Consider the following 22,926-nt stretch of genomic DNA (forward strand, 5'->3'; position numbering starts at 1 on the left):
TGATCCTAGGACCCTGGGATCAAGCCCCCAGAGTGGGGGGTCCCTGCTCAGTGGGAGAGTCTCCCTCTTGCCCCTGCTCATGCTCTCTCTCACTCTCAAATAAATCTTTAAAAAAAAAAAATACATGGTCTAACCCAAAAAACAAACATTCCAGCTAAAAAAAGGGGGAGGGCAGAAGACATGAGTAGACATTTTCCCAAAGAAGACATACAGATGACTAGTAGATACATGAAAGGATGCTCAATGTCACTCATCATCAGGGAAATAAAAATCAAAACTACAATGAGATATCACCTCACACCTGTCAGAATGGCTAAAATAACAACACAGGAAACAGCAACTGTTGGTGAAGAAGAGGAGGAAAGGGAAGCCTCTTGCACTATTGGTGGGAATGCAAACTGCTACACCCACTCTGGAACAGTATGGAGTTTCCTCAAAAAGTTAAAAATAAAACTACCCTATGATCTATCAGTTCACTACTAGGTATTTACCCAAAGGATACAAAAATATTGATTCAAAGGAATACACGCTTGTTTATAGCAGCATTACCAAATATAGCAAATTACCAATGTTTATAGCAGCATTACCAACGATAGCCAAATTATGGAAAGAGCCCAAACGCCCAGTGGCTGATGAATGGGTAAAGTGGAATATTACTCAGCCATAAAAAGTAATGAAATCTTCCCATTTGCAACAATGTGGATGGAGCTAGAGAGTATTATGCTAAGCAAAATAAGACTGCCAGAGAAAGACAAACACTATATGATTTCACTTATATGTGGAATTTAAGAAACAAAACAAATGAACATGGGAAAAAAGAGAGGCAAACCAAGAAATATACTCTTAACTATAGTGAACAAACTGATGGTTACCAGAGGGGAGGTGAGTGGGGCATAGGGGAAATAGATGATGGGGATTAAGGAGGGCAGTTGTGATGAGCACTGGGTGTTGTATGGAAGTGATGAATCATTAAATTCTATACCTGAAACTATAAAACAAAATGATAAAATCATCTTTCAAGTAATATATATATATATATATATATATATATATATATATATATCTTAGCCTCATACTTGTTATTCAAAAGTAAATAGGTTGACAGTCTTGTTACAATTCAGACAGCTACTTGGAATGGGAAAGAGCAGATAATTAAAAAAAAACCCACAAACAATAAAACATTAATTAGAGTCACAGAATTAAACTGGGAGGAGCATTAGGCAGTGTGTAATTATATGGATCCATTTCATTTTCACTCTCGGTTTTAAAAGCAAAGAAACCAAATAGAAATTGAAGAGTAGAACAGAACCGAAATCAGGAAGATCAAGCAAAATTCCAAGCAAGGCCATTAAAAAAACGAACCATAATGAAATGTGAGCTAACTCCTACCTTTATGAGAGAGAAGTCAGTGGGTAGTCCAGTGGGCTCTTATTTTTCCCCTCATTTCAGCTCATCTAGATCTTTCCCGACAGTTCTTGGCTGAGTATTTGTCAGATACTGTTGATCTCGCCGCCTTAGAACATACCTGGAAAGTAACAAACAGAGAAGAGTGGTAGAGCCGGCCATGTTTTGATTTAAAGATTTGATATTTTATTAGAGCCCCAAAGCTGGAATCTGGTTGCTATGGCAATCCTAAGAATTGGCCTCTCAGTCTGTTGTCCTCTTAATCTGTTGCCCAGGTCCGAGATGTCCCTGGACCGTTCTTTAGGAAGAAGACTTCTCATTCTCCTGGAGAGAAGGGTTGTTTATTTTTTTTCTCTTTCCCCCTAGAGGTTTTGATGGGTTTTGATGGGAAGTCCATACACCGGGGTTTTCTAATTCTTTTTTCTTTAGATTGAGTTCTTTTTGTCCAATTGAAAACATACATGAGACCCCAATATACAAAATAGAAAAAAATGAAGCTTTTCTAGCTGAGGCAGGGTTTGTAGATGCTGGGATCTAGAGGATCACCTATTTCTCCCTCCTCTCCCTGAGGTGTCTTTGCTGAACGTTAAGGCTCTTAAGAAAACAGTTGGAAAACACTGCTCTCAAGTATTGGTCTTCCCATAGTGACAATGAATATAAAACAGCCAACCTCCTGGGTCTCTGTCTGAGCTCTTGACCGGCTGGTATACTCAATTCCTCTCATCATGAATGAAAGCACTTCTGTTACTATAAACAGCATCATGATTTCAATATTTTCTGCCTTGTGTACTATGAACCTATGAAATGCTGGATGTCAAAAGAATAAAGGAGTTGTCCTCCTTCAGTCTCATCAACGGCTGGGTCCTGACTTGGTTTGATTTAGCTGTGGACATATAAACCAGCCTGTAGAAAGCGTTTAACATATACCCAGTATAAACTCTCCCAGAAAATGAGTTTGCGATAGTGGGGAACAAGCCTGTGAATGGAAAGGCATGTCACTCTTTGTATTTCACTTAGCTGCCTTGTGACCCCAGGTCTCTGATGGTGGGGAAAAAAGTATGATTTTGTAGATTATCCATCTCTTTTCAATGATAGAAGGGAATGATGTTCTGTGCCACTTCTACATTCTAAGCAGAAGCGGACTTCCTTCCTCAGATAGTTCTAATGTGAAACCAAGGTTGCAGATAGCATCTATAGAGTAAGGACTAAGCAGGAACTTCAGAAGACATGAGTCCCAGCCCCATCTCACACTGTCCTCTTTCCTCCGTAGTTTTGGCAGTGCTTGAAATTTACCAGGACCCTCCGTAATGCAGTAGGGATTCCTTATAATGAGAAAGAAGAAAAGCTAGGGGTTTCAGTAGTCAGTTTTACCAAGGCATTTATGAATTGAGCATAGTTATTTTCCTTTTCTATCTTCTTTGTCTGATTTTCTCCCTATACTTCAGATTTTTTTTTCCTTTGGGAAGGCAGTACCATGGAACTTGGCAATCAAGTCTAGATATTTGTCTGTGAGTAATCATGAGCAACTATGTGTGATTTTCTACAGGAAATATTTAGACCAGAAACAAAAATAGAACCAACACCTGGGCCAGAACCAAAAGCAAGTCCATATGCAATAGAGCTAAGGGGGAGATGGAGCATGCCTATGGCTGGCAACTGTCTAACTACTTCTCTCTAACTCAGCAGAAAAGCTCTTACCTCCTAAGAGAGAGAAGCCAATTTCAGGCTCAGAGAAAGTTGTATCAACCTCTCTGAACCTCAGTCTTCTTTTGGGTGATGTCATGTGGATACTTTTAGGAATCCTGGAATGTATACATAAGTTGACATGTATAAATATTTAGCACATTTGGGTGGCCTTGAACACCGTTTCTTTTTGCTTATTCAGGACTCAATCAGCTCATCAGTAACTAAAACAAGATTTTCAATGTTTTAACCACCACCACCACCTCCCCAGGATAAATGTAAAAGCTAATTATTCTACAACTCTGGGTATTTACTATTTAGACTTGTTCAAGGTGGGGGAGGGGGACTACCAATGCCAATCATTTGTCATGTAGATATTTGCTAACAACTGACTTGTGCGTGGCAGAGCGCTTGATGAAGGAAGAGGGAGGAGACCCAGATAGGCACAAAGCATGACCATTGTCCTCAAGTAGCTCCCTGTGGTTTGAGGGAAATCAGACACCTATACAGTCCTAAGATGAAAAGTCCTTAAGTGCCTGAAGAGAGATGCAAAGTGCTCTTTCACTTGAGAAAAGAGCAATTACTTCTGCCTAAGAGAGATGAAGGAAGCTTTCATGACTTTGGCACTTAAGCTGAGAGCACAAGAATGGGAAGAATTTGAACTCATGGAAATGAGTAAGAAAGCCATCAGGGGACCAGTAAGAGCAACATGCCAAGGGGAGAAAAGCTTGCTGTGAGGAGCAGTGAGTAGTTTGCCTGGGAGTGGGAGCACATGAGAGGGGGGAAGGAAAGGGTATTAGATAAGTGATTGTATACAGCACGTGGTGGGAAGCACGGGTGCTATTCTCACTTTTCACAGAGCTGAGGCTCAGAGGGTGAAGTGATTGTCCAAGGACAATGTAAAACCAGATCTGCGTCTGAAAACATTAAGACAGACAAGCAAACTGAAGTTTAGAACAGGGCGACTTTGATTGCCAGTGTAGGGAATTTGAATCCTCTATGGTAGTTCAGGGTTTAGCAAACTGTGGCCTGTGGGCCAAATTCGGGGCACTACCGGTTTTTGTGAGTAAGGTTTGTGAGGACACAGCATTGCACGGCTGTTCATTCATGTATATTTTTTGTGGTTCCTTCCATACCACATCAGCAGAGTTGAGGAGTCACAGAGATCATACAGCCCAAAAGGGGAGAGGGAATGGGGGGATGGGCAAAATGAGTGAAGGGGAGAGAGGGATACAGGCTTCCAGTTAGGAAGTGAAGAGGTCACAGGAATAAAAGGCACAGCATAAGGAATACAGTCAATGCTTTGTGATTGCGTCCTGTGATGGCAGATGGTAGCTATACTTGCGAGGGGTGGGGGAACGGTATAATTTATAGAGATGTGAAAACACTATGCCGTACACCTGAAATTCATGTAGCATAGTAAAGATAATAAATAATAAAATAATAATAATAATAATACTTAGGGAAAAACTATAGAAAATCAGTATTAATTCCCACTCACAATCTTCTAGCTATTGTAAAAGGATCTTAACTGGTCTGCATTATTTTCCATTTTATAGATCAACCTTAAAACTGGATGGCCTCTATTTTTAAGATAGGATACCCTTAAAATCAACAACTTGATGATATTTATAGATCTTAAATACAGAACCTGGATAGCCCAAATGATCTATATTAGAATTGTCTGGGATACAGCTGCAATTCAGATAGTAAAGAAAAATAAAATAACTTGTCCTACCAAAAAAATAAAACAAAAACAAAAAAACACTTAAAATATTTACTCTGGCCCATTGCAGAAAACCTTTGCTAACCCCAGCTCTAGTTGATTGAGAATCACTGAAAGTTTTCTAGAAGGGAAGTGGCATTCTCAGGGTCACACATTACTGATTGAGACCATGCTTATCAGCGGGATGGAGGGAAGGAAATAGATCCATTAGAAGACTATTTTGGTGGTCTGCGCTCTCATCCGTTCACTCCCAGATTGTCCCACTAGCCTTCCAGCAAGCCTCTCAGCCAAAATGTGAACGCTTGGAGAGTTCAGGCAGGCAACAACAATGAGAGACTTGCCCTGCATGTGAGAAAGACGTGTGCGGACAAGCTGATCAATGGCCCCACCTGACCCCCAGGACCACCGGACGCCAAGGGGTGATGGGAAGTCCAGAAACAGAGGCTGCCATGCAGAAATGTCACTCGATGATGCCGTCCCCTTGCAATCGTGTGAGAGGTCAGAACGCTAACTTTTTATGTGAAGCCACTATGTGTGCAAATGTCAGCGGCAGAATTCCAGTGTCAGCCTCCGGCATCTAAGTCTATTAAAGTCCTCCGAAGTCGATCACAGGGCAGACCCCCATTTTGCAATCTCTGCGCACATAACTTCCAAGACACTGACCCAGAGTCCCTTTCATGGGCTCCCCAGCAGCAGCTCCTGTGGCTTCTTCCATAGGAATAGCACACTGTGCCCACAGGCTTTGGAGACTGTCTGACAGACGGACGGACTGACTCACCCGGTCAGAGCAGTTTTGAAGTCCGACCTCTACACGCTGTCGTCCCATAGTGCGTAACATGGCCACACTGTCCGGACACTGAAGTGCTTATTCCCTATCAGAGTATGATACAAAAGCAGCTGGCAAACCCCTTGCCCTCTGAAAGTGATGTGGGCTGTAAAGCCCAGGACCTAGAGCAAACCTAGTGAGAAGCTGCTGGTAGGATCAGCCTGAAGCAGCGACCATGTGCTTTTCAGGTGCGATGAAGGGACTTTCTGTTTCAGTGGGCCTTAACGGACTTCAGTATTTTCCCCCCGACCTGCTTGGGCCGGAGCATTTACAGTTCAGAGATTACTCACTCAGTCATGCTCTTACTCTGTATTTATTCATCATTTACTATATACCAGGCACCGTGCCAAATGCTGAGGAAAGACAGGCAGTGACGTCCAACTGGAACTTTAGAGAAGCTCCAATTCAGTGTAAAAGGGGGGAGTGGGTGCATGAAAACGTTCACAACTCAGTGAGATGAGGGATCCCTTGAGGGGAGGTATCAACCCTCTCCAACTAAATATTACTTTTTCCTTTTTCCAAATATTACTTTCTTTATGTAAAAATGTGCCCTGGGGAAAAAAGGTTGAAAAATATTCTACTTTGTTAAGGAAATGACTTTAAGTGTCCTAGAAAGTCTTAGGCAGGACCAACTGCATAATTTGTGGAGCTCCTTGTTGAAAAACTCAGAATTTCAAACCAGTGCCAGCAGAGCATCAAATCAGGTGGCCCCATGTCACTGAACGGGATACAACGCCTGCCTAGTCTCACGGGCTCAGCGTTTTCAAGAAAACCAAGGGAGTGGAGTTTGGGAAAAGTAAAGGATTTTTTTTTCTAGTTTTGTTCTATAGGCTTCCATTCATTTATGACACTTATATGCATACCAGGTACCATAGCAAGGGTTAGGGTCACTGCAGTAAAATATAGCTACCCTCCCTACCCTCGGGTACCTCCAGCCTTGCTGAGAACTTCGCCTGTGATGATTTTCATGATCTGGTCCAATTATGTCTTGGCATATTAAGTAATCTCAGAAAAATATTAAACCTTCCAGTGAGCCTAACTTTATTTTTTAAATATATAGTAGATTGAAAATATAATTTCTTGTACTCTGGACTCTGAAAATACAATTTTGAATGTATTTTTCTATAAGAAACAAATATTTTGGTGATCAGAAAAAGAAAGTAAATATGAAAAAATATGCTTACTCAGAAGTTGTATAATATTTGAAATTTAATTTTTATTTATTGTGTTACCTTAGGAAGCTTAAAAAAGAGAAATGTAGGGGAACACATGCAGCCTTTATCTTGAAGTTTTAACACAAGCACACTTTGTTTTATTGTGCTGTACTTCACTGTCCCTCACACACACTGTGTTTTCACAAAGCAAGGGTTCATGACAACCCGCACCATGATAGCAAGTCTGTGGGCGCCATTTTCCCAACAACATTTGCTCACTTCACGTCTCTGGTGTCACATTTTGGTAATTCTCACGTTTCAAACTTTTAAATTTTTATTCTATTTGTTATGGTGGTCTGTAATCAGCGCTCTTTGGTGTTACTATTGTAACTGTTGTGGATGCCATAGGCCACGCCCATATTAGATGGTGAACTTAATAAATGTTGTGTGTGCTCTGACTACTCCATCAAACAGCTATTCCCCCATCTCCCTCTCTCACCTCAGGCCTCCCTACTCCCTAAGACACAACAACATTGAAATTAGGCTAATTAATAACCCCACAATGGCATCTAAGTGTTCAAGTGAAAGGAAGAGTCACATATGCATCTCTCACTTTAAATCAAAAGCTTGAAATGATTAAGCTTAGCTGAAGAAGGCATGTCAAAAGCCAAGGCAGGCCAAAAGCTAGGCCTCTTACACCAAACAGCTAAGCTGTGAATGCAAAGGAAAAGTTCTTGAAGGAAATTAAAAGTACTCCCCCAGTGAACATGTGATTATTAAGAAAGGGAAATAGCCTTATTGCTGATACGGAGAAAGTCTGAGCGGTGTGGACAGAAGATCAAACCAGTCACAACATTCCCTACATCAAAGCCTAATCCAGGGCAAGACCCTAAATCTCTTCAATTCTATGAGGGCTGAAAGATTTTGTTCATGAGGTTGCAGGTAAGAGACCATCTCCCTAACATGAAAGTACAGGGCGAAACAGTAAGTGCTGATGTGGAAGGTAGAGCAAATTACCTAGGAGAGCCGGCTAAGAGCATCACTACAGATGGCTACATAAAACAAGAAATTTTCAGTGTAGAGAAAGCAGTCTTCTGTTGGAAAAACATGCCATCTAGGACTCTCATAGCTTAAGAGGGGAAGTCAATGTCTTGCTTCAAAGCTTTTTCTAAAGAGAAATGGACTCTCTTATTGGGGGCCAATGCCGCTGGTGACCTTAAGTTAAAGCCAGTGTTCACCTAACATTCTGAAAACCCTAGGACCTTTAAGAATTATACTGTATCTACTCTACCTGTAGTCCATAAATGGAACAACAAAGCTTGGATGGTGGCACATCTGTTTATAGCATGGTTTACTGAAGATTTTATGCCTGCTGTTGAGACCTACTGTTCAGAAAGAAGATTCCTTTCAAAATATGACTGCTCATTGACAATGCAGCTGGTCACCCAAGAACTCTGTTGGAGAGGTACAACAAGAAGAATGTTGTTTTCATGCCTGCGAACACAGTATCCGTTCTGGAGCCCATGGATCAAGGAGCAATTTTGATTTTCAAGTCTTGTCATTTAAGAAATACATTCCGTGAGACTATAGGTGCCACAGTTAGTGATTCCTCTGTGGATCTGGGCAAAGTGAGTTGAAAACCTTCTGAGAAGGATTCACCATTCTAAATGCCATGAAGAACATTACGGACTCATGAGAACAGGGCAGAATACCAACATTAACAGGAGTTTGGAGGAAGTGGATTCCAATCCTCATGAATAACTTTGAGGGTCCAAGACTTCAGTGGAGGGAGTAAGTGCAGATGTGTTAGAAAGAGCAAGAGATTAAGAATTAGAAGTGGAGCCTGGAGATATGACCAATATGACCGAATTGCTGCAATCTTATGATAAAGTTTTAATGGATAAGGAGTTGATTCTTATCAATGAACAAAGAAAGTATTTTCTGAGATGGAAACAACTTTTGAGGAAAATTATGTGAAGACTGATGAAATGACAACTAAGGATTTAGAAAATTACATAACCTTAGTTGGTAAAACAGCAGCAGGATTTGGGAGGATTGACTCTTTTTTTTTTTTAAATTAAAGATTTTATTTACTTATTTGACAGAGAGAGAGGGATCACAAGTAGGCAGAGAGGCAGGCAGAGAGAGAGGAAGGGAAGCAGACTCCCCACTGAGCAGAGAGCCCGATGTGGGACTCGATTCCAGGACCCTGGGATCATGACCTAAGCAGAGGCTCTAACCCACTGAGCTACCCCGGTGCCCTGGGAGGATTGACTCTTAATTTTGGAAGAAATTCTACTGTGGATAAAATGCTACCAAACAGCATCTCGTACTGCAGAGAAACCATTCACGAAAGGAAGAGTCAACTGATGAGCCCAACTTTACGGCTGTCTTATTGTAAGAAATTGCCATAGCGACCTTAACCCTGGTCAGTCAGTAGCCATGAACATCTAGGCAAGACCCTCTACCAACACAAAGATTACAACTCTCCAAAAGCTCAGATGATGATTAGCATGTTTTAGCAGTAAGGTATTTTTTAAATAAGGTATGTATATTTTTTAGACATAACATTATCACTCAGTAGACTACAATATAGTACAAATATAACTTTTATATGCACTGTGAAACCAAAAAACCCATTTGACTCTCTTTATTGCAATATTGGTTTTATTACAGTGGCCTGGAACTAAACCCACAATGTCTCCAATGTATGCCTGAAGCTTCTCTTATTTTACTTGGTTGAGATATTTTGCCATACCTATACCAAAGTTCATCTTCTAGATATAGCTTCTATTTTTTTTTTAAGATTTTATTTATTTTTTTGTCTCAGAGAGAGAACATAAGAAGGGGGAACGGCAGGCAGAGGGAGAAGCAGGTTTCCCATTGAGCAGGGAGCCCAATGTGAGATTGATCCCAGGACTTTGGAATCATGATCTGAACCGAAGGCAGACTCTCAACTGACTGAGCCACCACCCAGGCGTCCCTTGATGGGACTTTTAGAATCTGTGTTCAGAATTGAAAAATTAAAGTGAATTCTCTGGTTTGCTTTCAGGACACATCTTAATGATATTCCCACAAGATAGTACTTTGCTAATAGCCCCACTTACTCTGTTGTCAGAAACTCTTGTCATGCATTCTTAAGGAGTTCCTTTACCTCTGCGATGGAAGATTCCATAATGGTTACTCCTTATTGACCACTTGCTACACACCTGGTATACTAACCATTTTGTATATATTAATTCATTTAATCTTCCCCGTAATACCTTGTGGTTGACATTAACCTCCATTTTATAGATAGGAAAACTGAAATTTAGAAAAGTTGACCAAGTTGCTCCAAGTCTTCTAATAACTGGCAAGAGTTAGAATCAAGTCTTAACTGATGCTGAAACTTGGTCCCACCAAGCTGTGCCTTCTCCCCACCCGCTGTGCCTTCTAAGAGCACCCTGTGAAAGGGAGATGATAAAATGGAAGGAGAGGGGCACCTGGGTGGCTCAGTGGGTTAAGCTGCTGCCTTCGGCTCAGGTCATGATCTCAGGGTCCTGGGATGGAGTCCCGCATCGGGCTCTCTGCTCAGCAAGAAGCCTGCTTCCCTCTCTCTCTCTGCCTGCCTCTCTGTCTACTTGTGATCTCTCTCTGTCAAATAAATAAATAAAATCTTTAAAAAAAAAAAAATGGAAGGAGAAAGTTTGAAGAAGAGCAGGGTGGAGTCCCTGGGATCAGAGCTGTCCTGGCAACTCTGGGGTGTCTGTGACTGTCTGTAGTCTGCAAAGCCATCACTGACCAGTAGCAAAAGGTTTGCTGTGGAAACAGGACCTTAGGTTGGCTCCCCTCCCCTCCCCCTCCACATCCCAACCACTGGCCTCACTCTGACATGCAGAGAACAAGGAGAGTGGCACCAGGGCTGCCAAGGGATGTGAGAATCCAAGAAAGGCAGTGCTGAGCAGGAGCACGGTCTAAGACCAACTTCGAAACAAGAGACCAGAATTCTTAGGGGAAAAGGAACTACTGAAGCTAAAGATGACCCCCGACCAAAAAATCCCTAAAAATAAGGAGGTCTGGAGGGAAATAGTAACTCCAGACCATTTCATTGGAATTGGGATTGAACAGTCACTGACAGGTATGTTCTTTGAAAACACATCTTGCTGGAGAGAAGCCAAGAAGAAGTGATTCTGCAAATTGTAGTCTCATCTACTGCACCATCATCTTGGTTTGCAAATCCCTCAATAGTCAGAGGGTCCAGTGTGGTCTGACCTGGATTGGATCCCTTGGGTGCATTCTCTTCTTGTGCGAGTATAGTCATGGTGATTGCTGCAAATGGAAATGTCTAGAAACATTGAGCGGTGTATACACTCAGACCTGTGTCAGTGTTGAGAAGCGCCCATTCTCCAGGCAGCTCTGAAGATGTATTTCTTAGGTTATATAAATCATTACTCATCTTTGTCTCATTTTTATTTTGTTTCTGATATGCAAGTCAGCATGTTGAATTCATTGTAACTTGTGCACGTGGGCAGGGAGATTGGATTACTAAATGTGTTTTAAGTAAATTGGGTAAAATTAGCTAAGTGAAGAAGTAAGGCACTCAACTACTTCTTCGATATTAAGCAAGTATATGATTGATATTGAGCAAAAGATTTTCATTTGAGACCCTAAAGCAAAAGTGTGTTGTTGCTGTTGTTGTTGTTGTTTAAGGTCTGGGTTGCTGGATCTTTAATATTTCGAAAGTATTTTTGAAAAAAAATTTGAAAATAAAGAAATGTACAGAGGGTAATGTAACACATACATAGTGCCACCACTTAGAATTAACCGTTAACATTTTGCTACATATTCAATATTTTATAATAAAAAAATAAGTATTATAGGTAAAAATGAAATTCTGTTTGACCCCATTCATTCTCTTCTTCCATTTTTCTAATGATAAGCTCTATCATGAAACTAGTGAGTATCTTTCCAGTCTCTACATAAATATAGGTAGGTGTTTTTATGTGTGTTTATACACACTTGCACTCGTCCATGAACAATATTGTTTTGTGAATACTGTTTATATATGTTCCACATGCCCAGTAACAACAGTAGGAAACCTACAGTAGGTGATTAAACTGTGCCTGGAGCTGAGGTAGAGATAGTCTCTGTCCTTTCAATGTCTCCAGGGAGTAGCATGATTATTATTAAAGGTTACTTGCCAAGGGTCCCACAGCCTGTAAGTGGTGGGGCTAAGAATTAATCCCACCATCAGGCTCTGGAGCCCGAACTCGCGACCACCATACTAGATGGCCTCTTCAGTGTATCATTCTATAGAATTCTCCGTCTCTCAATACCAGGTTTCTGGTATTTGTAATTGTTGGGTTTATAAATCTAGTTCATTCCTTTTCACAGTTATACCATATTCCATTAAATGAGTATAGTATATAAGCAGCACTGTAAGGGGGTTAGGACCCGGAAAATACCAATATCGAAACTTTCCATCTCACCAGGCTGGGTGAGAATTAAATGGTTGAACTCAAATAAAGCAGATGAAACCGTGCCTGGCACTGAGTAAGCGTCCAATAAATGTTGTCTGGTATTATTTGCTATTGTCATCTATGCATTATTCTAAGGATCGTAATCATTAGGTTGCTTCCAATTTTCTGTTATTGCATATATTGCCCCAGAGAACGCCCTGTGTCTGCATATGTAGGTTTCTTTTGGTTTTCTCCCTAGAAGAGGAACTGATGGCCCATAAAGTGTGCATTTTCTCGGTGGCACCTGATATTGCCAAAGCCAGCTCTGCCAATCTACACTCCTCCATAATGAACTGTTCCGTTCCATTTCCCCATAACCTCAAGATGAGTTGATATTGTCTAACTATTGGATGTGCAAATCTGATACTATAATTCATATACTATGAAGTGTGCCCTTTTAAAGTGTGCAACTCAATGGTCTCACCAGGATGTGCCACCATCATCGCTACCCAATTCTAGAAGAAACCCCTCTACCCATTAGCAGTCATTCCCCCCTCACCCCAGCCCCTATTCAATCTCTGTAGATTTGCCTATTCTGGACAGTTCTTAGCAACGCAATCTTGTGTAGATTTTCATGTATTTTCATGAAAATCTTATGTAAATTTTCTTCCATGTTGTAGTGTGTATCAGCTCTTTGTTCTTTTTCATGGCCCAGTAATATTCTACTGTGCGGATAGACCACATTTAGTTTATCCATTGCCATTGTTCCTTCTCTTGGCAGTTATGAATAATGTTGCTATAAACCTCTATGAAAACTTTGGTATGACTGTATATTTTCATTTTCTAGGATATGCCTATATATTTATAGAACTAGCCATGGAATTGCTGGGTCATATGATAGCTGTGCTTAATGTTTTGAGACACTGCTAAAGTGACTATACCATTTTATATAATCCCCCTCAGCAAGGTATGAGGGTTCCAATTTCACCCTCATCTGTACCTACAACACTTGTTACCATCTTTCTTTTTAGTTTCAGCCATGCTACGTAGTGTCATCTTGCAGCTTAAATGAGTATTGACTTCATGACTGATGAGGTTGGGCATTTTTTAAAAAATATTATTTATTTATTTATTTGACCGAGAGATCACAAGTAGTCAGAGAGGCAGGCAGAGGAGGAGGGGGAAGCAAGCTCCCCGTCAAGCGGAGAGCCCGATGTGGGACTCGATCCCAGGACCCTAAGATCGTGACCTGAGCCGAAGGCAGAGGCTTAACCTACTTAGCCACCCAGGTGCCCCGAGGTTGGGCATCTTTAATAGGCTTATTAGCCTTCTGTATGTCATCTTTGGCCCATTTTTTCATTGGGCAGTTTGTCTTTTGATTTGAGTTATGAGCGTTCTTCCCATGTTCTGAATACACGTCCCATATCGAACATATGATTTACAAAGATTGTCTCTTGTGGGATGTCTTTTCGCTCTATTGATATGAATCAGCGTATTTTAATATTTGTAGTTTTCATATGCTTCCTCAAAGCTCCATTTTCAAAATTGTCTCTCTATTATCTGCTGAGTGGATCACAAGCCAGAGAGCCTTAAGTGTTCACTGAGACTAAAGCAAGGGCACATAGCATTCCATAGATCGGAAGAAGCTCCTGCGTTGGTCACCTGAGGTCATCTAGGGGAATCCCTCAGTCAGCAAAGGAAATTCAGTTTTGATAACCTAGAAATTATGCCTTCACACCTGATTAGAGTTCAAATTTGATCACTTAAAGGCACTAAGAACCCATACATTGTATTTCCGCACTGCCAGTTGGTTAATTCAAAAGCATTTGGATACTGTTTAACCTGGCCTCTTCCTCTCTCTCTCTCTCTTTCTCTGCTGCTCCTCTCCCCTCCCTACTCCGTTTCAATTTCAGATTGAAAATGGCTCAGGAATCAGTCAGCAAGCTGACATCAGAGAAGAAAGTGGAGACAAAGAAAATCAATCCCACGGCTAGTCTGGTGAGACGCATGTTTCAACATAACCTCAAGATTTTTCATTATAACTGAGGTGCATCTGGGAGTGTGTCTGAATTTAAAGGATAAAACTCTGAGGAATGAGTAGTATCCAGATTCTCAGTTCCCATCCCAGAGTAGCCTAGGTAAGAAGGGAGTGAGGAACAAAACCCAACTTCCTGGACTTCCTGCGTTCTCCCAGCAAATCCAACACAGATCGTTTCCTGATCAGGCAAATTTAGTCACTTGCCATGTCACACCCTTCCACACCCCAGACCGGCATCTGCTTATCTCAGAGCACCTTTCTCCCTAACTGGTTGAGCATTTAAGAAAGGGGTAGAGATTATACTCTTTAGATAACTGGGAAAACCCAGATGCAGAAAGATACAGCCTACCTAGGATCACTTCAAAAATGAGTAACAGAAACCACGCCCCCGCTCTTTGTCTCCTGATGTCTCTCCAGGAGCTGGAAACTTAGAGACTAGTTGGCCTTCGCACCTGAAAGGGGAAGTTGTCCTCCACCTTCCCATTGGGAAGATTCATACGTTAGAGACAATAGTAGAGCTAAATGGTTAGGACCCCAAGATGTTGGGGTTCAGATCCCAGCTTAGCCACTTACTAGTTGTAAAACCTTCGTAAAATTACTTTGCTTCTTTTGGGAAATGAGAGAAATAATACCACCTTTACTTTAGGATTATTTTGAGGAAATGGAGAGAAATAGAAAGCGGCATATAATAAGAACTTAAAAATGTTGGCTGTTTTTCGTTATTACAAATTTTGGCAGAATTAGTTGGCCCTGCCCTGGAGAACAGCAGTGAGTGATAAGGGGGCCTTCGCTCTCCTCAGCTGATTTTCAGACCCTACCTCCCCTGTGCCCTGGTGTCCCACAGCTACTTATTCTTATCCTTTTCAGTTTTAAGGACCATTTGCCAGCTACTTTAAACCTTCTGACCATCTAAATGAAGTTTAAGTAGTGAAGTGAGATTTTTTTTTTTCTGTTGATTGGCTGGGGTGTCTCTCACTCAGAACAGCCCCATCAGCAGCTAAATGAATGTTGAGTGAAGTGTAGAGAAGTCGGTGTCCTACAGCTGGAGTGGGGAAAGCTGTGGTTAGTGTGCACAGCTCCTGAATGGACCCATCCTCTGTGCCCCTTTGGTGGTGTGTCCAGTACATTCACTTGTATGATTTTCGGTGACAATGGCTTCCACCCTGAGTTTTGTCTTCCTCGTTGGTCAGCCTACACTCCTTTCCCCCAGCCCCCTTACTTGGGCCTCTATCCTAACTTTTGCAGCCAAATCTTATTTCCAGGGGCGCAGAATGAATTCAGCCCTGGAGACAAAGAGTAAACAGTGGGTTTACTGTGACTTTTTTTTTTTTTTTTAAATAAGTGACCTCCACAGTGAGCTAGCTCCCAGTTGCAATCCTCAACTTGTTAGGGTGGTTTCTTTTGTTGTTGTTTATTTGGGAATTTGGGAAGAGCTCGGAAACTGATTCCTGATTCAAGTTCACAAGTCAGAGATGGGATCCAGACTCAGGATGGGTGTTTAGAAATCATCGACTTGATGATTATATGTAGGCCACCCTAGTAGCTCAGGGTATCACATCTCATAAATGACAAGCAGCTGAGGATCTGTTTACAAAGATCTCTGTGCAAAGGAATATACCTCTTCCATTTCTTTTTTTAGCCTTTTATGTGCCCTCCCAAAGAACAGATACACCCATTCTTACTATGCTAAATTTTTATTCCTCTAAAGTCCTAGAAACGGTGAGGATCCTCATTTCTATTTTGTATTCTTATCTGTATATATATTTTGCCAGCAGACCTTCATGACCTTCATCTTCAGAAGGTTGTCACTGAGCAGGAAGCTCAGGGAGAGCAGAGCAGAACATCCATGGCAAAACGGAAGTTTTCTCCATCCCACATGGATTACGTCTGCTCCTCTTCCATTTTGTATCGCCTTTGTTCAGTCCCACCATCTTGACCATATGCAGATGTATTCGATTGGGGAAACAGTGATTTTTTCCTATTTAGATTCCCCAGAAACTATTTCTTAAGCATTCCCTAATTCCATTAGTAGACTGAGCATGGGGGTAGAAGGAATCTTTGAGTAACGCTGCAAAGTTAGGATCTTTGTCACAAAGGAAGCGAACAGACCAGCCGCCCATGGTAAAGGTCAGTGTTTTAGATGGGTGTCATTGATTGATGAGCTGGTTATTTGTTGTTTGCTTTTAGCAAGTAAGGGGAATAGATTGGGAGGAGCAGGTAACAGGATTTCAGAAAAAAAGGCTGAAATGACTCTCATTTCTAGAGCCTTGAGTCCAACTCTACCCATCATTCTAAACCAAAATTTGGAGAAATTTTTCAAAGTTTGAGAAAGATGAAAATTTAGAACACAGAATGATGATAAACTATTTTTTCCTTAAACAACAGAAAGAAAGACTGCGTCAGAAGGAAGCCAGTGTGACCACTAACTAATACAGAGCCACATGAGAATGACGGCAGCAAGCAAGCATTTTCTTGTGTCGTCCTTTGCAACACTAGTGCGGCAGAAAGTTCTTGAAGCAAGATATATCACCAAACGTTTGTTTTGCTCATCTCTTTCTGAGGTCATTGCAGTGAGCACCCCGTGCCTTCTTAAGGGAGTCCTTTGTTAAGCTACAGGAACAATGAAAAACTGTTTAAGGGAACACTACAGGTGTATTTGATCAATATTTCTTGTAGAGGTCCAAAATGATGCCATTACAAGACCAGAAAAAAATACCAATATTTTCCAAATGTTTTTAAAAGTGGAGATTTCAAGCTTTCTAATCCAAGTATATAAACTTGTGAAAGGAGAAAGATCTTTTATGACAATTGCCTTGAGAGGATTCAAGCCTTGATCTTTCCACACTGCTGGTGTGACTATCGATCTTAACTTTGATCCTGTTGCGGCAAGATCCTACAACTTCTTTCTCACCAAAAATGTTGAAACCTACCAAAACTATTTTTTAAGACATCCAAGACTGTGTATTTTCCAGATGAGAGAAATGGTTATTTTGTTGTTGTTGTTATTGTTGTTGCTCATATAATGAAAAAGACGGAAAATGGAATTATACATGGGTAGAAAGGGAGTTAAATAGCCATAAACTTCATCCTAGAGAAGAAATTACTGTACAGGGAGTTAACATCAGCTATTAAGCAAGACCCATTCTTTTGTTTTTATGTGTTTTGTGTTTTTATTGTGGTTTCCTTGCCACAGAAATTCTGTACCCTTATTCGTGGAATAAATAGTGATACCCAAGCCAGCACAGGCCAGGAGGTCAAAGTACCTGCTTGGGCAAGTGATCTAGCCACAGCTCATTTTGCACTTCAGGATGTTTGTGAATAGTTAAGTCTATGTTGACTTTTATCAAAGCTCTGCATCTTGTTCTGGGATTGTGTGATCTGTACCATTCCCACCAACCTCAGGAGGCAGTTTCCAGACAGAAGAGCAAATGCTACTAGCAGCTTTTCATCATGACCTTGACTGACAGGGATGTGACCTAGGGTGAAGCAGGAGTCTTTGATGTTGAAAAAATTAAGAGCATAAAAAAGGTTCTTTACATCAAAATGAAAATGTGATTATATTAATATTAAGCTTTGAGTGGAATATCAAAGACAGGCAGCTTTTTCTGACTCTGAAGCCCGTATGACTGCTACCCCTCGAATCACGAGGGAAACCACCTTGGACTTCCCCCTTGACATTTTTTTCCTAAAGCCAACTCTCTTTGAATCTATCTTGTAGAATGAGAAGAGAGAGGACTGGGGGTGAATTGAGAATAGGATCAAAGACTATACATTTTTGGTCTTGAAGGGAAAGAGGTCCAAGCCTTCTCCATTGGTGGATAGCAGTCTAGAGGTGGGTGAGAACCTTAAAACCCTTCCTGATGGGGCTGCCATGTGCAGCCTTGTCCCTGATCCCAGCCTCTTCCCAGAACCTCTCAATTTGCCAGGTACCTGAGTGTCCCCCGCCCCAGGACTGCCTGCTAATCATCAGCCCTCTCAGGGACTCCCTAACAGAGTCAGCTCATTAAAGCTGCACTGTACTTGTAATGTAGTCAAGATGAAATCAAATCACAGAAGCCATATTTGTGCTGGTGCTAACTGCCTTCCCTAATAATTAAAAAGAAAGGAGTATGGTAGCATGGTTGGGTCTTCCTCCACCCCAATTCAAACTAAGAGATAAGACAAGCAAAACAAAAAGCTAGTAAGGAGCTGACATTACTAAAAGAAGTTGCCTGTGAGCAAGAAGCTTTTCATACCACTTTCCTATATTGTTTCTCTTCCTTTTCACTCAACTATGAAGAAAACCTAAGAAACTCATCAGTTTAAAACAAATTCCACTTACACTCATCCTGTGCTCTGGGACATTCCTTCTAGTATTATCGTGAAGCAGAAAAGTGTCTTGTCCATGCCTGAGGGATCCACTTTGAGTTCAGTGAGGTCAGTGAATATCTAGATCCTCATTGGTCCCCACAGACTTGATGGGCGAGAGCAGCATGTGCTTTCAGTGGAGTCATTGGTACACTTCAGATCTCTAAGGAGGATGGTCACAAGAAAACCAGTGATAGTAAACAGGCCTGTCACTATGACCACATAACTCTGCAGGAACATGCTCTCAGGGAACCAGTGCTGAAGAAGAATGAGTGGAAATTTAATGTGAGAGTTAGACAAATGCAGCCCAAGTTGCATTCCATTCACATGGACAGACTAGAAATTGGCAGTAAAATGCCTATTTCTAAAGACTATGCTTCACCTGCTCTGTTGGGGAAACTTGATGATGTTTTCAGACTATTCAAGTATAGTAAGTTATTGTATTAAGACACTAGGGCAGGATCTCCATTATTCTCACCCCTTTTGAGTCCCGCACTGTGTATCTAGATGCCCTCTCCCAAGTTCATATATTTAACTGCAGTGTTGGTACAGCCTTTGTTCCTAACATATGTCGCTGCTCAGTAAAAGTTCACAAGAGCTTGTTCAAGGTGGGCCATCTCAAACAACCTGGGGCCCCTTGAAATTATCCCTCTGAAATGCAGTTGAGATGATGGTAAATGCAACAGAGGTCTCTAAACTTTTCATGGAGAGGAAGTAGTTAGTGTACCACTTTATCAGATTGAGCATTTTGGGCAAGCAGGATATGAGTGGCTTTTCTAAGAACAGCCTTCCCCAAACTAGAGGGAGAGCGGCCAGTATGGCTCCTCTGTGTTTAACCAGACACTCACACCCAACTGTACTAGTTAGACTCTGACAAACCTTGACTTAGAAGCACCATATCTCTTCCTAGCCAAGAGTCATTACATCTGAGGACATAGTTGGTTGGACTGCAGTTTGGACTCTTGCCTGAGTAACTTGCAGTCATCAACAGGCACACAAGTATATCATACATTACACTAAAACATGATATAAACATGTCAGGTAAAAAGCATCAGCCCTCTGAGATGTCAAAGATAAGGTTAGAAGGAAGTGTGATATATGGCTTTTAACACAAAAGGCAGCTTAATGGTGGCGTGGGCAGAGGGCACAGAAAGGGAAAAGTGTGGCCAAGCAGAAAGAGATGATCATGGTGAGGATGGACCTGCTGCCTTTTGAATCCTTGAGTTGACATATCTCTTCAAGTGTCCACTGAAAGTACCTAGGAGTAATGGAAAAACAATTTCTGAAATCTGGGAAGTAGAATAAGGAAACCCAGCCATGTGAATACATCTTTAAATGTTCTAGCCAAAACAAATTGGTGGTGTGGTTGAGGAATTAATTGCCAGATTGGGTGCTAGTCTTGGACTCCCTCTTACTCCCCAGGAAGCTACTGAGCCCTCCTTAGGCATCTCTTTTTTTTCCTAAGAACCACAAGGAAAGGCATTTCCTAAATGAACAGCTTATATGCTGCTGGTGGAGAAATTGGAAAAACTGAAGGAAGGAATGAAACTCTGGGGGTGGTACTGGAAACCACCTTGCTACGGTTCTTCCAAGGACCGGGATTAGATGTAGCAGAAGAGTCGTGTTATTTTTGGTAAAGATTTGCCTGTTGGCCTGGGATTTTACATCTCTCTATAGTTTATACTGCGATCAATGGGAGCATTTTCATTTTAATTATATTCTTGCTTTCTTGAATGCTACATTTTCTCATTTCTCTTTCTTCTTCTACCTGATGTCATGGACACAGATCATTGCACACAACATTGCATGAGCAGTATAGCCTAAGACAGTGCCTAGTCCAACTATCAAGGGTCTTAGAAATGCAGACCTGCAGGCTCCTTCCCAGTAACCAGACTATAACCTTAAACAGGGAAATCTTTTGATTCCCTGACATCTGAAATCAGCTTATTTTATAGTACTCTCCCTTCCCCAAATACAGATTAAACCAACTTGGGGCTTTCTGTGTCAGGGAGGAGGATGAAGTCCAAAATATACAGCTTTTTTTCCAAAAAATATCTGGTCTAAAAGTCAACTATATCATTTTATGAAGTAGTTTAGATTTGTGCATAATTTTCTTTGATTCTGCCTGTCCTAGTCAGGAAAAAAAAAAAAAAGGATGAAAAGCTGAAAGGAAAGAAAAAGCATCAAATTTGGTAATTCACACGTTAGTTTTTAAGTTTCTAAACCACACAAAACATGGACATACTGTGAAATCCAACACTGTGGAAATCCTGAGCACAGAAAAATTAGAGCATCTGTGCAAGCTGATGAGCATGGACAAAGTAAGAGGTGTCTGTGGCCTCCTTGAGACTTTATCCTCAACCAGGCAATTTTGAGAGTGTGGATTCAAAAGAGCCCAGGATTGCCCTGAAGAGTGCACTTTTTTAAAAGCCACATACAAGGAAAAGTGGTAGGATAGAGTGGAAGAAGGGGCCAGACCATTACACCATGCTTACTCTGCGTTCTCTTAAGAGCAGTTGATAAATGTGTGGAACATCTGGAAGGCCATCAAAACCACATTTCATATATCAGCTATTGTACCTTTAGGATCAATTCAGATGAAGAAAGTGGACTGAATGAAGAAATGAACTTTCATTCATGTCAGCTAGCTTGTCATCATGAAGAAATTGGCAACACAAGAGAAACAAGGCTATCCGGCCAAACTAATAGTATTTAATATTTGAAAAGTATGAATCGTTTTTAGCCTTGCCAAAATGCAAGTAACTTGTTGGATAGGTTTCCATCTTCTAGCTATAGAGAAAAATCCAGCTGCTTGGAACCTTCGCTATTATTGGTGCAAAAGTCACTTAAAGAAAAGCACCTTCTGAAACTGGCCTCAGCATGGCTGACTGCTTGCAGACACACATCACAGTATTTATAACCCCATTAGCAATTGAATCCAGGCATCGCTAAGCTCTTACTCACAGCTGTATGTGACCGAGAGGCCCATTTTGTGTCATTTCTACACAACCGTTAGTTGTTGTCACCTTGTTAGAGCACTGAATGCTAGTTTCACAATTCTCTCTTTCCCCTTCCAAGGAGTAGGCAATCTACCAAACCCTCCCAAATCAACTCTTTGCTGGGAAGGAGTGAGTTCAAGAGCATTTTAACATGCAGGGTTGAAGCCAATTCAGTAGCCCTAGCTGTGCCGAGGCTCTTAATCAACGCTGTGATATAAACCTAGCATTCGGGAAATTTGTGTAGTTGACAACTTAATTGGAAACGTGAACATATTAAAATGGCAATTATCTAACTCTGTCTCTTCAAGCTGTGGTGCAGCTTCTATCAACAAGGATGTTATGGAAGCAAATCAAGCCTCATTCAGGAGGCCAGCTGTTCTCAAGGAGAGCTTACTAGGTTTGCTTCCCCTCTACTCCAGCCGCTGTCTCAAGCAGCCTGGTGACAACTGGTAACACCCCAAAAACCTCTTCCTTTTCATCCTTCTCTTCTCTGGTATGATGGTTTGCTTCAGTCAGGAGCTCAAATGAACTCTGGACTTCATTGCATATTACATCTATGAAGTACTTGTTTGTGAATTTCTTCTGCATTCTGTGATCTGGGGAAGACCAACTTAATCTCATTTTTGTATAGGAAAGTTGTAGCTAATGCCATTAATTTATCCTTCTGCATTCCACCTATGCTCATATAATTTTCTGTTTTTTAATCTTCTCTTAAATGTACTAAGAAACACCAGTCTGCCTCCTTTTCTGAAAGCTAATGCAAATACTTCCGGGAGCTATTTTTTTTACGCTTTGTGTGAAATTTGATAGCCTTGGGCTAGCAAAATGCAAATGAGCACATAGTTTGCAGCAGAAATTCACCTCCCAAGAATTTGTCATTCTTCTCCATGGAGTAAACAACTTCTACTATATTTAGGCTCTTTTGTAGGCTGAGCATTTTTCTAAATTCTACCTGTGCAGACCTCAAGGGGCTCTCTCTGTCTTTGAAACTGTAAGGAGGTCTTACAAGAGAATGAATATTTTTCCCCAAAATGCTATCTTACACTTAACCTGCATTCATTCTTAGGCATGCATTCACTCTGGTTTGTCAACATCTTTGGCAAGATGGTGCTTCCTTTCCTTCATCGTTCTCTTCCAGAGCCTGCTTCTATTCTTGTCTCATGAAATAAACATATTTTCATTTATTCATCTGGGCCAGCTTTCCAAAATGAAAAGCTGGTCCTGTGGACATCTGAGTATACAGGGAACTTAACTCTCTACCTCCCCATGGCATGGACAATACATGTGTTCAGGAATGAACAACTCTCTGGG

The 22,926-nt window shown here is 41.2% G+C and overlaps 1 protein-coding gene across 4 annotated transcripts in view; it reads left to right on the forward strand.

The window, feature by feature from the left end:
• The window catches only part of LOC125104767 (formin-1-like), a 426,092-nt gene extending 404,021 nt beyond the window's left edge, over positions 1-22,071 (forward strand). For all 4 annotated transcript variants that reach the window (XM_047737598.1, XM_047737599.1, XM_047737600.1 and 1 more), the window contains 2 exons: positions 14,145-14,229; positions 16,655-22,071. In XM_047737598.1, the coding sequence (XP_047593554.1) occupies positions 14,145-14,229; positions 16,655-16,699 (130 nt within the window). In that variant the 3' untranslated portion in view covers positions 16,700-22,071. The remainder of the gene's footprint in view (positions 1-14,144; positions 14,230-16,654) is intronic.
• The last annotated feature ends 855 nt before the right edge of the window (positions 22,072-22,926 follow it).

Source organism: Lutra lutra, chromosome 7, assembly GCF_902655055.1.
Source record: "Lutra lutra chromosome 7, mLutLut1.2, whole genome shotgun sequence".
Taxonomy (NCBI): domain Eukaryota; kingdom Metazoa; phylum Chordata; class Mammalia; order Carnivora; family Mustelidae; genus Lutra; species Lutra lutra.